At 50.2% G+C, this 16,795-nt stretch overlaps 1 protein-coding gene across 1 annotated transcript in view; it reads right to left on the minus strand.

Annotated features, from left to right (window-relative positions):
* Positions 1-224: 224 nt before the first annotated feature.
* The window catches only part of KCNK13 (potassium two pore domain channel subfamily K member 13), a gene marked incomplete at its 5' end in the record, with an annotated part of 78,272 nt that continues 61,701 nt past the window's right edge, over positions 225-16,795 (minus strand). Inside the window, one exon of the mRNA XM_081112056.1 lies at positions 225-1,884. Coding sequence (XP_080968182.1) covers positions 1,013-1,884 — 872 coding nt within the window. The 3' untranslated portion in view covers positions 225-1,012. The remainder of the gene's footprint in view (positions 1,885-16,795) is intronic.

Below are 16,795 nucleotides of genomic sequence, written 5' to 3' on the forward strand. Positions count from 1 at the left end.
AACCAGGCTTGGTACAATCCCAGAAGGCAGAACTGAAACAGATGCCGCAAGGAAAGCCACATTTTATTTTCTGGCCTAGAATGTTTCTCCAGCCATGAATCCAAGATGAGGCTCCTATCTCCAAAGGTTCATTTCCTGCTTCCTTTGCCTCTGAGTGCAATAAACGCCTGTTTCGTAAGACACCTCACTCCCCCTGTCCACAATGAGCAGCCACGGACTCTGAGTTAATAAAACGAGGGTTTATTGAGTTTCCAGTTCTAACAAATGGTCAGGGATGATCTTCGCCATGGGCCCCCAGGCCTGCTAAGAACGAAGTGGTCCCTGTGCCCGCTGACAGGGAGAATGTCCAACCGTATTCTTTAGTCTCAAAGGTGAGGCTCCCCCACCTCTTCGCGGCTGAATTTCATGTTCTTAGCACACGGAGGTCCCAAAGACACTTTTGGCCAAACATTAAGATCTTAAAAAAAAAAAAGGAAAAGGAAAAAGCAGGGAACCAGGTAACGACTAAAACAGATGGTGGCCTTGGCCGTGGCACCGCAGAGCAACCTGCTCTGAAGGCGGCCGGAGCCCAGACCTGCCGCACGCTTCCCCTGCTCGCGCTGAGGGTCCGGGGAGGGAGGAGGTGAACGAGCATGCGGGTTTCCAGGAGGAAATCAGGACCTGGAGGGGTTTTATTTCCACAGGAAGGTCAGAGCAGCAGGAGATCAAGGCTTACCCTCCCTCCCCCTCCAGCAAATAGTTAAAACCCTGGAGCAGGAGGAGCAAAGAAACAGCCCACCGTCTTGGGCTGCCCTATGATTTGTGTTTAAAAGACTGAATTTAAATGAAAAGAATAAAGATAAGGAAGAAGGCATCGAGGCTTCAGCTTCCGCGGCCCTGAAAGCCGGCTGTTTGTTGGAGCCCAAACAAGCTGGGCTTCAAGAAGCCAGAGGCACGGACGAGCCCAGCCACGGGCAGAGCCGAGCTCGGTGACGCTCCTCTCCCGGCCGCTCTCCCCTCGGCTGCCTCGGTCCTACCTGTCCCCACTGGTCTCTGCCAGCCTGTTGTTCATGATGGCAAAGGCCCCCACGCCCCCTGAGAACTCGCTGTCCCGAGTGGCCGTCTGGAGGCGGCAGCCGTTGGCCGACTCGGACAGCTGCTTCTGCAGGATGGCCAGCGACACCTTGTTGGCGGTCAGGAAGTCCTTCATGGAGATCATCTCCTCCGAGGGGCACCGCCCACCCGCCTCGCTCTCCATCACCCCGCCCGTTTCTGAGGGGTCGTTGCCTGGCATGATCGCGTTCCTGCGTGCCCGCGGGAGGCCGCCCTGGCACTGCCGGCAGCACCCGCTGCCCATTTTCCTCAGGATCCAGTTCACCGACTGTTTGATGAGGATGGAGATGACATTGAACAAGGAGTAGATGCAGCAGACGCCCATGAGGATGAAGGCGAAGTTGGCAAAGCGGTAGAGGCCCTGGCTCTCGTACATGGCGTTCTGGCTGCTGACCAGGTCCCCAAAGCCGATGGTGCTGAACGCCACGAAGCAGAAGTAGAGGGAGTCGAAGTAGCTCCAGCCCTCGACGCAGGTGTACATGGCCGAGGCGCAGCAGGAGATGAGGAGGGAGGCCAGGCACAGGATCAGCATGACGTAGTACACGGAGGGCTTCCAGCCCGCCAGGCCGCCCACCGCACTGCAGAGGCCCTGGTTCTTGGGGCTCTCCCGGGGCAGGGCCCCCTCTCTCCGGAGCTGCTGCTGGTGGCAGGACTTCATGATGTAGGCGATGACGGTGATCAGCCGCTCCAGGAAGAGGTTGAAGAACAAGATGGTGCTTGCACACCCAATGAGGCCATAGAAGATCAGAAAGATTTTGCCTCCTACTGTCGCGGGAGTCGTCATCCCAAACCCTGCAGGAGACAAAAGTCAGAGGAGAGAAGCGTGAGGGAGAGCCGTGCCGTGGATGGGGCCAGGGTCTTGGCTCTGATGTGGGCCAAGGACCCACAGAAACGGTTTCACCGAAGCACCCAGGCCTCGTCCTCCTAGGAACTCGAGGGCAAGTCCTCACTGCCTTTGAAGACGCTACGCGTTGTTCAGAGATGGAGCCGCAGAGCGAATCAGGAAAAGGCACCTTGTCCTCCAGGCGGGCGCGGCCAGTGAGATGGCGTGGCGACGGGTAGGTGGGTTGATTTCCGCCTCCCCGCCCCACTCTGCCGGACGTCCTAGTACAGTACACAACCTGAGCAGACAGACTCGACAGATGTTGTTCAGAGAGATAAACAAAGGTTCATACAAAGAAAGGGCTTATACAGACGCATCGAAATTCATGTGTTCCATAAACGTGTTGAGTGCCATTCGGGGAACGAGGGATCGAGCTGTGGGAAAGACAGACCTGGGCCCTGTCTTCAGGGAGCTCTCGTCCAGTGAGGCGATGACTAATACTGTGTGGTCAGCCTCGTGCTGTAGGATCCCAGGGGAGCTGCTTAGAGGGGAGCCCATTTCAGAATTGGGGTTCTGGAAAGACGAAGCAAGAGACTTGAAAGCTAAAGAGAAGTTAGGTAGAAAAGGAGGGGTTGTGTGTGTGTGAACAAGTGATGATGAAGGTGATGGTGGTGGGGATGGGGCTGTTCCAGGCAGAGACACAGCAGATACCAGCATATGTGGAGTTGAGACATTTGCTCAACATTTTTTAAACAAAATTCTTCCCATGTACACCTCATGCTCTGGAAGTGAACACTGACGTGTTGGCTGACAAAATATAAAATGTCTCTCTTGCTTTTGTCTTTTCCTGTTCACAATTTCCATCTTCTTGACCTTCCTACCCAGGCACACAGACAAGTTACTAAGAATCCAGCTGTAGGACACTGGATGTCACTAAGAAAAATGAGAAACAGAAAACAGAGCAGTGGTACACTTGCCGAGAATCAGAAGAGAGCTTTCTCGTGTAGCACGAGATTCAAGTGGGCACGCTTTCTTTTCCGAAATCTTCCTGTCCGATCCCAAAGGTGACAATTATTTTTCTTGTGGAGAGCAGGGCAGCTCTCAGCCACAGGTCATAGTAATAATGTAGTATTATTAATTTAAAAATAGGTTTTTATTCATTTCAGGGAAAGGAAGGGAGAGGGAGAGAGAGGAACATCAATGATGAGAGAGAATCATTGATCGGCTGCCACCTGCACATCCCACACTGGGCATCGAGCCCGCAACTTGGGCATGTGCCCTGATGGGGAGTCAAACCATGACCTCCTGGTTCATGGGTCAATGCTCAATCACTGGCTGGGCAGCAGTAATTTATTGAGTTAAGTTCATCTGTTAAGCTCAAGAGCCTGCATAGGGGTCTGGGTCACACAAAGATGACCTGTCCGAGGTCCTGGACCTCAAGGAGCGCAGCTTCTAGGCCAGTGGTTCTCAACCTGTGGGTCGCGACCCCTCTGGCGGTCGAACGACCCTTTCACAGGGGTCGCCTAAGACCATCCTGCATATCAGATATTTACATTACGATTCATAACAGTAGCAACATTACAGTGATGAAGTAGCAACGAAAATAATTTTATGGTTGGGTCACAACATGAGGAACTGTATTTAAAGGACTAGAAGGTTGAAAACCACTGCCCTAGGCCAAGACAGATAAACTGCTGTCTACAGAACAAGACCCATTGATTCAAGGGCCAGCATGAAGGCGTGATGGGGCTCCCCTGGCATCAGGGTCCTGAAGGCAGCCTCGTTCTGGACGTGTGACTTGCGCGCACACAGGCGTGTTGCTGAAGCCCGTGCACGAGCTTGACAAACCGACTTCCCCGTGAATGAGACATCCAGCGATTTTGCCACATGTTCCAGGAATTTAAAATTTCTAGACTTGATCTTGTTTATTTGATTTTAAAACATTCGATTTTATTAAAGAAAGGGTAATCCGCGACGTTTGATCACCTACTGTATTTGATCGATCACTGCCATCGTTTCAATCAGCAAAAATAACAGAACATGGGGGTGTTCCCAGGCGCAATGGCAGACAGCCTCCTCATGTTTGCACGTGGAGGTGTTTCCATAGCTGTTGCCCCTCTCGGGCTTAGGCGTGTGTGTAAGCTGGCAATGCAGGCTTTTCCAGAGAAAGCCGCCCCTTTCTTGAGCTCAGAGGACTGAGCACCGAGGATGCCCTGGGTTGAGAATAATCAGCCTCAGGGTCCTCCTTGGTGGAAGGAAAGGACACAGGCATGGCCAAGGCCTGTGCTCTGCCAGGTGCCACTGGCCCTTCACCCCCACGCTGGGGACCTGGGTGTTAGTGTCCAGTCTATTGGCCTCATTGGACGAATGAGAAAAAGCGGAATTCAGTCACTTTGCCTAAAGGCGGGAAGCCGGAATCAGGACCTAGATGTGTCTCGTTTCCCAGGCCTGTGCTCTTGCCACGTGACTCTGCTGGGTGAGTGCAGCGACTGTCAGGGGAACACACTGGAAGCAGAGCTGAGGGAGGGAAATGGACAAGCATCTGTAATTCCACGCTTGACACAGACACCCACGCTGCAGTGGCTGCCAAATCTGGCACCAAAATCAGGAGACTGGCTGCCATCAGAAGCTAAAACCCTACAGTCGTTACTAAAACATACACTTCAACATGTATTCATGCCTCTTCCAACAGGTGATGTAAATACGTCAGTTTAAACCCTGTTATGCTCCATGCATTTCGGTCTCCCTGTATTTGACAGGCACAGAAATGAATGGATTGTCACAGGAGCCGCTTCTCAATGCACAATGTCTTCCCTGTGCTTCCCGCCTGAAGCTATCTGATTTGTGTGCAACCCGAATCTGGGAGAAGATGAGCCAGTCGACTGGGGACCAAAGGTGCACAAGTGTAGTTTGGAGGCCACAGAAGCTCACCTGGCAGTCCATGGCAGTCTAGCTCCACGGAACCATTTCTGACCTGTTTTATGTGACCACGACCCCCAGGCAACTCCCTGGGGTCCTTGGGGCCAGGAATGAAGTGATCAGGGACTGCCAGGGCCGCAGTCAACCCCTAAAGAGCCCTTCATTGAGACCAAGAAGAGAGGTGTCCTAGTAGGCCTGCAGTCTCCACCCTTTTATGTAGATGTTGTCCACTCCATAGTCTTAAAAAAAACAACTCAAGGTCAAAAGATGTAAAAGCTTTGCATTATGATATTTTTCAAACACACACAAAGGTAGAGAGAATCTTACCCAATAATAGACAAACATGTAAATTGTCAATCAGGAGAGTATGCAAATTAACCCAACAAAGATGGCGGTTAATTTGCATATGTAGGCTCCAAGCTGCATAGCAAAGCCTGAAAGCCCTGGGGCCGAAGCAGTGAAGCCTGATGGCTCCAGGGCCGGCTCTGGCCGGAGCCCGCCCAGAGCGAAGGCCTGGGTCCTGAGTGCCAGAGGCAAACTGGTGCCAACAGCCAAGGGAAGGGAAGGCCTATTGCATGAATCTCTTCGTGCAACGGGCCTCTAGTCTATATATAAAAGCCTAAGCGATCATTCGATCTTTCGACATTTCGACCGGTGCTATGACGTGCACTGACCACCAGGGGGCAGATGCTCAACGAACAGGCATGGAAACATGGAACAGACTGATGAATCTCAGAGAGAAAGGGGGAGGGTGGGAAGAGATTAACCGAAGATCTTATACGCATGGATTCATGCACCGGTGGAGTCCCTTGGCCTGGCCTGCATGGATCCGGCTGAATCCATGCACCAGGCCTCCGACATCCCCTGAGGGGTCTTAGATTGCGAGAGGGCACAGGCCAGGCTGGGGGACCCCACTGGTGCACGAATCTGTGCACCAGGCCTCTAGTACTATAATAAACTCTCATTTCCCAGTTCCAGCAATTGTCAACATTTTTGCCAATCACGTTTCTCCTAGCAGCCCACTCCCTTTATTTACCGAAGTCTTTTAAATTAAATCCCAGAAATTCCCATTTCATCCTTTAATAACAATGCACTGTAACTGGCAAGGACTTTCTGCTCCCAAAGGAGCCGCTCTGCCATTATCTCACCCTACAAAATGGACACTAATTCCTTAACACCAAATAATACCCATCCATATTCAAGTTTCTCAAAATGACTTTTTTTACAGATCATCTGTAGAAGTCAGGATCCTAACAAGGTCCACACATTTTATCTGTTAAGTCTTTTTTGTTAACAGTCTCCCCTCTCATATTAAATACATATATACATCTACACTAATAAAAGAGAAACATGGTAATTGGCGTACGACCGCTACCCTTTTCATTGCTAATCAGCGAGATATGCAAATTAACTGTCAGCCAAGATGGCGGCCGGCAGCCAGGCAGCTTGAAACTAACATGAGGCTTGCTTGCCTCAGTGATGGAGGATCGTTGGAGGAAACCAATGTTCCCCGCCTGCGGCTGCAGGCCTCTGAGTGGGCAGTTTAAGAAACATTGTAACAAATACCTCCGGACTTCAGCCAGCAGATTCGCAACATTGTAAGCAAAGGCCAGAAACCTAGTTTCAGCCGCAGAGGCCTAAGAGCTGGAGCCAAGCCTCAAGGTAAAGCTGGCCCAGAATAAAAAAAAAAAAAAGAAAAAAAGGAGCGGTTGGGAACTTCAGTCACTCCCAGCCTGAAAACAGCCCTCAGCCCCTCACCCAGACTGGCCAGGCACCCCAGTGGGGACCCCCACCCTGATCCAGGACATCCTTCAGGGCAAACCAGCCGGCCCCACCCATGCACCAGGCCTCTACCCTATATAGTAAAACGGTAATATGCCTCCCGGCACCGGGATCAGCGTGACAGGGGGCAGCGCCCAAACCCCCTGATCGCCCTGCAGCTCTGTGTGTGACAGGGGGCAGGGCCCCAACCCCCTGAGCAGCCCTGCTCTGTGCCTGATAGGGGGGAGCTCCCCAACCTGCCCCCCCCACGGGCCCTGCTCTGTGTGTGATGGGGTAGAGCCATAACCTCCCCATCGGCCCTGCCCTGAGTGTGAGAGTGGCGGTGCCCCAACCCCCTGATGGGCCCTGCTCTGTGCATGACAGGAGGCGGCGCCCCAACTCCCTAATTGGCCCTGCTCTGAGCCCGACCAGGGGCTGCACCTAGGGATTGGGCCTGCCCTCTGCCACCCGGGAGCAGGCCTAAGCCAGCAGGTCGTTATCTCCCGAGGGGTCCCAGACTGTGAGAGGGCACAGGCCGGGCTGAGGGACTCCCCCTCCCCCCCGAGTGCACAAATTTTTGTGCACCGGGCCTCTAGTATATATATATTTTCCTAACATTAAGAATATTTTATTTCAGAGAGGAAGGGTGGCCCAGATGAACTCTAAGGACCTTCAGATTCCAATATTCTGTGCTTGGTGTGTGCAGAGCACAGATCTGAGCTCATTCTATACATTCGATCACCCCAGGATTCTGAAGGGAGCTCACCTTGGGTACCCATGGCTCTCCTACAGGCCAGGCAGGTAAATCTATAGTGCACCCCAAGAAAAGTTCTATCTGTTCCATTTCTCAACTACAGTGACATCACAGACTGAACGCATTTCACAAGGCACCACGCGGGCTGAGGGGAGATGGTCTCACTGCAAACCTGAGCTGTTAGGAGTCCTTTCTAATGTTAAGGGATATTTTTAGACTTTGCTATTTCAGGGTTCTAACTCCTCTCTCATTTTGTTCACAGTGAAGCATCTTTGACAAAATATCATAAAATCATATGTAGTAAAGATTTAAATATTTTCCTCTTAACTGCTGAATTCGGGGTCATTTCTAGACTCCTTAGCAATCCTATATAATAAAAGGGTAATGTGCAAATTGACTGAACAGTGGAATGACTGGTTCCTATGATGCACACTGACCACCAGGGGGCAGATGCTCAATGACATCCCCTGAGGGCTCCCAGATGGCGAAAGGGCGCAGGCCAGGCTGAGGGACAACACCCCCCCCCCCCCACAACACACACACACACACACACACACACACACACACACAGTGCACGAATGTCGTGCACTGGGCCTCTAGTGGATTAGAAGCAAAAAAAAATAAATTACTGCATATCGTAACGATACAAGTTGAAAACTTGGGTGTGAAGGAGAACTCTTTAAATCATGTGCATTAGTACAAGTCACCGTCATTTTTATCCTACTCAGAAAGCAACAAAAATTAGCCTCCAGGGAGTCAGAATACGTCAGCTTCTGAAGAGGAAATTTTACAAACTGCATTTCCCGGAGAAATACAGAGTCGCGGGGGCATTTAGCTCTGCGCTTCAAGCTTTCTCAAGCATCAGCTAGGATGATGGCTGAAATAAATGCTGTCATTATTTCTGACTGCTCGCATTTAAACAGGGGGGAGAATCATTTACTTACCTTGAGTAGGTGTTCCAATTCCAGAGCTACTTAACTTCTAAACTGAGAAGCGACGCCTTAAAAGCGAGCGCCTATAATTATGTTCTCTCTTGCGCTAAATTGCCCTCCCCCAGACTACAAAGAAATGGCTTGGTTAAGTAGAATGTTACCACCATGCAGGGCTCGTAGCAGCCTGAGTGAGAAGTTCTGGCTGCGAGACACTTTGAGGAATTATGAAAATGCCGCCTGCACCCTGATGGCTCTCAGCCCACCTTCTGCACACCCTCCCACCCCCACAGCAGCCTCTTAGCTCTGGTGGTATCCCAGTGCCCCCAGAAATCCAGTTCGAAAGCCAAAGACCTGGAGAATATTGGTGGCTCTCTGGTCCTTTGGTGGTTTTACTCAGATGTGTGGTGCAGTAGCAAGGGTGAAGCATGGGCCAGGCTGGCGTAGCTCAGCAGTAGAGTGTCGAACTATGAACCAGGAGGTCACGGTTTGATTCCCGGTCAGAGCACATGCCAGGCTGTGGGCTCGATCCCCAGTGTGGGGGGTGCAGGAGGCAGCAGTTCAATGATTCTCATCATTGATGTTTCTATCTTTCTCTCCCTCTCCCTTTCTCTCTGAAATCCATAAAGAACATATTAAAAAAGAAAAAAAGGAAGAAGCATGGCTGGGCAAGTTAAGTGACAGATCATCACCATCTGTGTCCTCCCCCGGTCTGGATCTCTTCTCTACTAACTCATGACATTTCCTGTGTATTACGTCCCTCCAAAACGCATATGCTGGAAGCCGACATCTCAACGCGATGTATGTGGAGGTGGGCCTCTGGGAGGCAAGTAGGGTTCGCTGAGGTCATGATGGTGGAGCCCTCGTGATGCGATTAGTGCCCTTGGAGTCAGCGGGGTGGTCTTTCTGCCTCTCTCTGCCACGTGCGGATACGACAAGGAGTCGGCAGGCTGCACCCAGAAGAGGGCTCGTACCCAGAAGAGGGCTCGCACCCAGAAGCCACCTGTGCGGGCCTCTGACCTCGGACTTCCAGCTCCTGAACTCTGAGAAATACACTTCCATTGGTCATCAGTCACCCAGCCTGTGGTACTGGCTTTGGCGGCCTGAGCTAAGACAGTATGTTACTATGGCATCACGACAAACCCTACATTACCTAGGGTTTCCTAGAAATAGTCGGTACACATTCTCCTGTTTGCTATGGAAGTCAGCTCTAGGAAACCAAAGCTTCCTGTGGAAAATCCGGTTTCCCTTTCCCTTCCTCCCTTCTTCTCCTCTAGTCTCCTCCCTCCTCCCCTCTCTTCCTTCCATTTCTTTAAAAGACTCTTTAGAGACCACCACTCAAACCTTGTTCTTTTTATTCATTTATTTAATTTTTAAATATATATATATATATATATATATATATATATATATATATATATAATTTCAGAGAGGAAGTGGGGGGGGGGAGAGGGAGGGAGAGAGAGAGAGAGAGAGACATCAATGATGAGAGAGAATCATTTATCAACTGCTGCACGCCCCACCCAGGGGATCGAGCCCACAACCTGGGCATGTGTCTCGATGAGGAATGGAACCGGGACCTCCGGGTTCATAGGTCGACACTCAATCCCTGAGCCATGCCGGCTGGGCAAACCTTGCTCTTTTTAGAGGCTCCTCCTGGCTGAATCGGAATGAATCACTGCTCTGCAATAAACTGTTCTTTGAGGGGGCTCTATCGGGCCCTCTGCTTAAAGACATTTAATTCTGACATTGTTAGTTTCCAGAAAGCAGTCATAAATTTCTTTTGCCCAAAGCCAATAGAGAAGAACCCATTTCGGGAAGCTCTGCGACACTCAGGGCGCAGAGGGAATCAGTGTCATAATTTAACTGCCAGAGGGAACGTTTGAAGATACCGTAACAATGGCATTTCAGCCGTCACGGGGAAGGAACGGGCTGACTCACTAAGCTTCATTTTCCCACTGAAGGAACAAAAACACCTTCCCTGAACTCTGGCTGCTAACCCAAATGCGAGGGGCTTTAGTAAATTATTTAAAAAAAAAAAAGAAATGTGAAATCAGAACAAGTCTTAGGCGCCCAGTGCAAACCAGGGTCCAGGCCCGCCCTGCAGCGGATGCGCCTCTTGCCCATCACACTGCTGATGCTGCGGGGTCAGATTTCATGGCCAGAACACGAGGCTGGAAAAGGGCAAAGTCGTTGTCATCCACAGGGAATGGAAGAGGATGAGCAGCTGCGCATTCAGACAAAAGGCCTTGAAGAGAATGGTCTAAGTAACCCTGGGTGTTATCTCAGAGCCTCTCCCGTCTAGGTGTACTCCCCCCGAGGCTGTCAGGAGTGGGCACTAAGGATTGTCTCTGGATGACATAATTTCTGGTTTTACTGGCAAAACAGGCTCTCCAATAAAAGTGGACCTAATTTTCCCTTCCCACCCCCCTCAAAAACGGCCTCTACCTCTGCCTTTCTCTGCTCTCCAATGTGCATCTGACGTGTTCCTTCTCCCTGGCAGGTCACCTGTGTTCTGCATCTCTGCTTATTCATTCGACAAACATTGGTGGAGTGTGTGCTATGTGCCAGACTCAGCCAATCGTTATCAGCAAAGAAGACATTACCTCTCCGCTGCCTTCAGCTGTATTTCTTCTAGGATTTTTACTTTCTTTCTCCACCAACGTTTGTTTCATTGCCTACATTTTTTACGTTGTTTCTTGGCCTTTTGTATTTCTTCTTTTGTGAATTCCTATTCATGCCTAGTCTATTTTCCTGATAAAATATTGTTTTTCTTATCGATTTCTGAGAGCTCTTCATTTATATGTATTTTTAATTAACTTGACTTTTACATATGTGAAATATTTTCCCCAATTTATCTGTCTTTTATTTTTACATAAATGTTTTGTTGCTAGGCCAAAGTTTATTTTTGATGTAGGCAAATCCATCAATTTCTCCTTTACTGGCATTTGGCTTTGGGATTCATGGAGAGAAAACTCCCTCCTCACCTCAGAAATATACTAATATTCATTTATGGTTCTAATTTTTAAAATAATTTATGATTTTATTCCTCTTTAATGGCAACCTTGATGTATCAGGACAATGCTCTAACCCACTGAGCTAGCTGGTCAGGGCCCCCCATGCTGCTTCTAGATTGCTATCATTTACTTACTCCCCAGGAAATGTCAGAGCATGGTCACAAGTGGCCTGAGAAATGATCATAAAAATGCGCTGCCCTAGGGAGAGCATGAACCTTTGCTGATTTATTTCTCATCACAGAACCAGAAACCTACAGAAGTCACTGGCAAATTTATCTCCAGTTCCCAGCCCATATCCTTAACCCTCAAACTCTACGGGGCGTAATTAATCTTTCAGAGAATTCAGAGGGACCTTACGGGGCATCCAGTGGGATTGTCACAGGAGAAACATTACAGTGAAATGGGTTTCAATTTATTTCGGTGCTTGTCCAGTTGTAGCACCAGATTTATCTCTTTGGAGAGGGGTTTGGCGTGGAAGGGATGATAAGCCATGATCCCAGCCCCTCCACCAACACTGAACGATGAATAGTACCATTCCTCGGCTCTGTATCCCCAGGATCTAAATTTCGGCGTCGTGGTATGGCATGTGGAAATGTTTAAGTTCACTGCTTGTTAAAGGGCCTTCAAGGAGCATAATGTTCTTTTTAAAAATATTTTTAAATTGGATTCAGAGAGGAAGGGAGAGGCAGAGAGAGATAGAAACATCAATGATGAGAGAGAATCATTGATCGGCTGCTTCCTGCATGCCCCCCACCGGGGATGGAGCCTGCAGCTTGGGCATGTGCCCTGACCAGGAATCGAACTTGGGACCTTCTGGTCCATGGGTCGATGCTCAACCACTGAGCCATGCAGGCCAGGCTTAATATTATTTTAAAAAACTGTAAGTAAAAGGTCGAATGCATTGTTTTGAACTTCAAGTTCTTTTATAAAGTAACTGTAAGTAAAATCTGATAGTTTACTTTCTGCCATGGGTGCTGGCAAGCAGGGAAATGACCCCAAATGACCCAGGTCGGAGAGGAGATACAGCCATGGGCTGAATAATCAGGCCCGAAATCGCCCACTCCGCCCGATGACAGCAGCTCCTCAAAGGCAGAAGCCGTCAGTCTTCACAGAAACAGTCGGACGGCTTGCCAGGCTGGCAGCGAAGTCAGCCTCTAATGATAAGACGTTACAGGCTTTTTAAATGCACAGTGGTGTGTGTAAGCAGCTCATTACCATTGTGTCAGGCCACTGAGCGGGAAAATAAATTCTGACATTTGCAGTTCTCATGTGGTACGCACACGGCTCGCAGTCAATTAGAGTGTTCCCGTTTTCACAGCTCATCTCTTCCCTCCATGTTCAGGAATAACTTCACAATTATGAGCTGTCTTTCATTTGTTCCCAATGTATCATTTTTAACTTAAAAAACAATTTTTTAAAATTGATTTCAGAGAGGAAGGGAGAGGGAGAGAAAGATAAAAACATCAATGATGAGAAAGAATCACTGATTGGCTGCCTCTTGCACGCCCCGTACTGGGGACTGAGCCTGCAACCTGGTCATGTGCCCTGACCTGCAATCGAACCGTGACCTCCTGGTTCATAGGTCGATGCTCAACCACTGAGCCACGCCGGCCGAGCCCCAATGTATTGTTTGTTTTTTAAAAAAATATATCTTATTGATTTTTTACAGAGAGGAAGGGAGAGGATAGAGAGTTAGAAACATCAATGATAGAGAAACATTGATCAGCTGCCTCCTGCACACCCCCCGCTGGGGATGTGCCTGCAACCAAGGTACATGCCCTTGACCGGAATCGAACCTGGGACCCTTCAGTCCGCAGGCCGACGCTCTATCCACTGAGCCACGCCGGCCGGGCCCCAATGTATTGTTTTTTAAACAAGAACAGGAGCGCTGGCCGCGGTGCCGAAGAGCAGGGGAAACAGGCCTCGGCTGTGTTGAGTGTGGACCTCGTTACCGGCAGGAAAACGCACGTGGAATGGAGTGGCCGGTGACCCCCCTGCGGCACGGAGGAAGGAAACCAAAGGCCAGCAGGAAGTTCACCGCGTTTTCTGTGTTTACTTTGGCTCTTTTTAAATGAGCGAACACATGGAAAGAAGAAACATGAATCAGAAGAACCCACTGAACTGCTCCATGACCTCTAACGCGCGCGCTATAAATCACTTTCGCCGCCAGTTTCACAGTCCTGTGACCGGGCTGTGTTTTTCTTTTCATTTCTCTTTTCATTGTCCGTCTTAGCCAGAGAAGTACACACGAACCCACTAATGAAAGTAGCTTGTGCCCTTCAAACCAGACGGTGGTGGCCTTCAGCATCCCAAGTGGTGTCTAAGAGCCGACGGCCCCGCAGGCACCCTGCGCTCAGCCTGGGATGAGGGGAGCAGAGACGGGAGTACCTTCCCTGTCTCCATCCATCCTGCAGCCTCCCTCCAACATCCGTCCCGCGTGGACACCGAGGAAGGAGCGGGAAGAGTCCTGCCCTCAAACAGCTCCGGACCTGGTTGGACAGACAGCCAAGTAAGGACCCATTCTATCACACGACGCTGTGTGCTGGGTTTATTCTAATCACAACCATTGGCACTGTTTTATTTTCAGTGGAACCTTAGACAGTTCAAGTTTTAGCAAGATTAAAAACAAACCTATAATCAATAAGTTTGTGTTCCGGCTCTAAGGGAGAGACCTATGTATGGAATGCTTTCCACAGGGCCCTTTTAAAGGGCACTCTCTTCTGGGTTCAGGATCTGCTCGGTAAGAGTCTCCAGATACCCTGTCCCCCCAAACCCCCCACCTCAGCCTGTCACCTGCTCCCAGCTGCCTGTTCCCACTGAGAAGTGGCCTGTTGCATGGGAACCAGAAGAGGAGGCAAGCAGGAGACCTGCAAATAGATCAGGGACCATCTAGAGCAGTGGTTCCCAAGCATTTTTTGGCCACGCCCCACCTAAGCACCTCTAAAATCCTGATGCCCGCCCCCATGACATATAATCTTATTATTCAAAAAGTGAACTATTCATGTGGAGGAAGCCTAAAAGGCCATTAACTTGGTCTAAACAAGCTTCCAAAGAACATGGCATCCATGAACGAGAAAAATAAAAGAACGAAAGGATAGTTAAGTAACTGAGGAAGAAATCACTAAGAAATTGTTTAAAAAATAATATGAAGTGATATGAAAAAATAGCAAATAAAATTTCAGAACATATAATAGAGAACTGAAATGCATAAATATGCCACAACATATTTACATACTGTATATGAGGCGCCTAGAACCATAAGAAATGCAAAAAAATTCACTGTTCATAAATCATTCTTGAATTGCCCCCTTAAAAATCAAATTGCCCCCCTGTGGGGCGTGTGCCCCACATTGGGAACCACTGGTCTTGAGCACCTGCTCAGTTTTGCAGGAGGTGAGGAAAGGGCCAGCCAGAGATACCGGCTCGTCCCCAACGCATCTGCTCTCACCCACAGTCGTCACTTTTCATGACTCTCAGACCAACCTCCCTCTTGGGTAACAGGCTTTTATTTCCAGGCATCACCTGGCTTGTCTGTTCACCCAGGTGCAGCCCTGGCCTTGGCTCACTCAGCCAGGTGTGCGTGACCTGCAGGTGGCCTGTGCCCTGAGGCCCGCCCTGCCCTTCCAGCATCTGTGGCGTGGTTCCCTGCTTTCGGAAGAGTTTCAACAGCTGGATGCATGTTTCTGTTTTTTTTTTAATCCTCACCTGCAGATGTTTTTCTTTTCTTTTTCTTTTTAAATTTTATTATTATTATTTAATCCTCACCCGAGGGTATTTTCCCATTGATTTTTAGAGAGAGTGGAAGAAAGAGGGAAGGACAGAGAGAGACATCGATGTGAGAGAAACACATCGACTGGTTGCCTCCTTCATGCACCCTGACCAGGGCCAGGCAGGGAGGAGCCTGCAGCCAAGGTACATGCCCTTGACCGGAATTGAACCCAGGATCCTTAGGTCCACAGGCTGATGCTCTATCCACTGAGCCAAACCGGCTAGGGCCTGAGGATGTTTTTCCATTGACTTTTAGAGAGAGTGGAAGAGAGAGGGAAAGACAGAGACATATCAATGTGAGACACACACTGATGATTGGCTGCCTCCTGCATAAGCCCTGACCAGGGCCTGGGCCGGGGAGGAGCCTGCAACTGAGGTACGTGCCTTTGACCGAAATCAAACTCAGGACCCTTTGGTCCGCAGGCCGATGGTCTATCCACTGAGCCACACCTGCTAGGGCTGGATGCATGTTCTTACCCCTCCTCAGGAAGAACGTGGCTCATCTGCAGCCCCTCCTATCACAGCGACGTGGACCTTTCTGCTCAGCCATGGCAGGCACTTTGGGAACCTTCTCTCACCCTCCATGGAGAATGCCATGCTCCCCAACTCAATTAGAGCTAAACACTCAAACAGGGAAAAATGCTTCCCTCTCTTGAGGAGGCCATCGGCATGACGTGGAACTGAGGTGCAAGCAAGGGCCCCCGAACGTTCCTGAATAGGCCAGGCATTTCTCATGCCCACCTGTGAGGCAGGGGCCACGCCCCGCCGATGGCTTTACAGGCTGGCTGCCTCGGATGCCCGTCTGCGCAAAGCATCCTCCGGAGGTGGACGGAGGTGGGGAAGGTCTCCTCAGACCTGACCCTGGACAGTCGGTGGTCATCAGATGAGAAACAATGGAACCGCAACGGCTCTGTGTTGGGAAAACCTGAGCAATCACGTGCCCGGCACCTTTATCAGCCTGGAAACAGCCCGGGTGTCAGTGAACCTCAGCACCGCCCTTCCCTCGGGTCTCAGCGAGGAATGCTGAGCCCACACCGCGATGCGTGGCCAGCGAGACGGCCCGAGGAGACGCCAGCCGGCGGCACACTTCCCGTCCTTCCTTTGCCAAGAAGTCATCGAGCGCACGGAGGCTTTTCTCTCATGAAACCACTTCAGCTTTATCGCTGTTGTCTTTGTGAATGAGTCCCAGGTGGAGATCTGTGTTGTTATTGGAAGACCTGGGGCAGAGCCTGGAGGGGAGAGGCCCCCGGAATGAGCCAGCGCGCCCCACCGCTCTGTGGCTTAACCACGTGCACGGTGATGCACTCACAGATGACTGTAACAGTGAGCGGGCGCTTAGTCATCAGCCTTGCAGCCAGAGCCAGACTCTCAAGTCAGTCCCGCGCATGGGTAACGGGCTAGCGTGAGCCCCACAATTCCCAAGGCAAGGCAGCCCCGTCATCTGGAAAAGCATTTCTGTCCAGCAGCTGCTACTTTCTTTGTTTTGTTTTGTTAATCCTCATCCGAGACTATTTTTCCATTGGTGTTTAGAGAGTAGAAAGGAGGGAGAGAGAAAGAGAGAAACATTGATGTGAGAGAGACACACTGACTGGTTGCCTCCAGCATGTGCTACATGTCCCTTGACCAGGGCCAGGAATTGATCCTGCAACTCAGGTTTGAGCCCCCGACTGGGAATTGAGCCCACGACCCTTTGGTGCTGGGGCTGATGCTCTAACCATGTTAAACACACCAG

The sequence above is a fragment of the Myotis nattereri genome (assembly GCF_964212035.1).
Source record: "Myotis nattereri genome assembly, chromosome: 1".
NCBI classification, from domain to species: domain Eukaryota; kingdom Metazoa; phylum Chordata; class Mammalia; order Chiroptera; family Vespertilionidae; genus Myotis; species Myotis nattereri.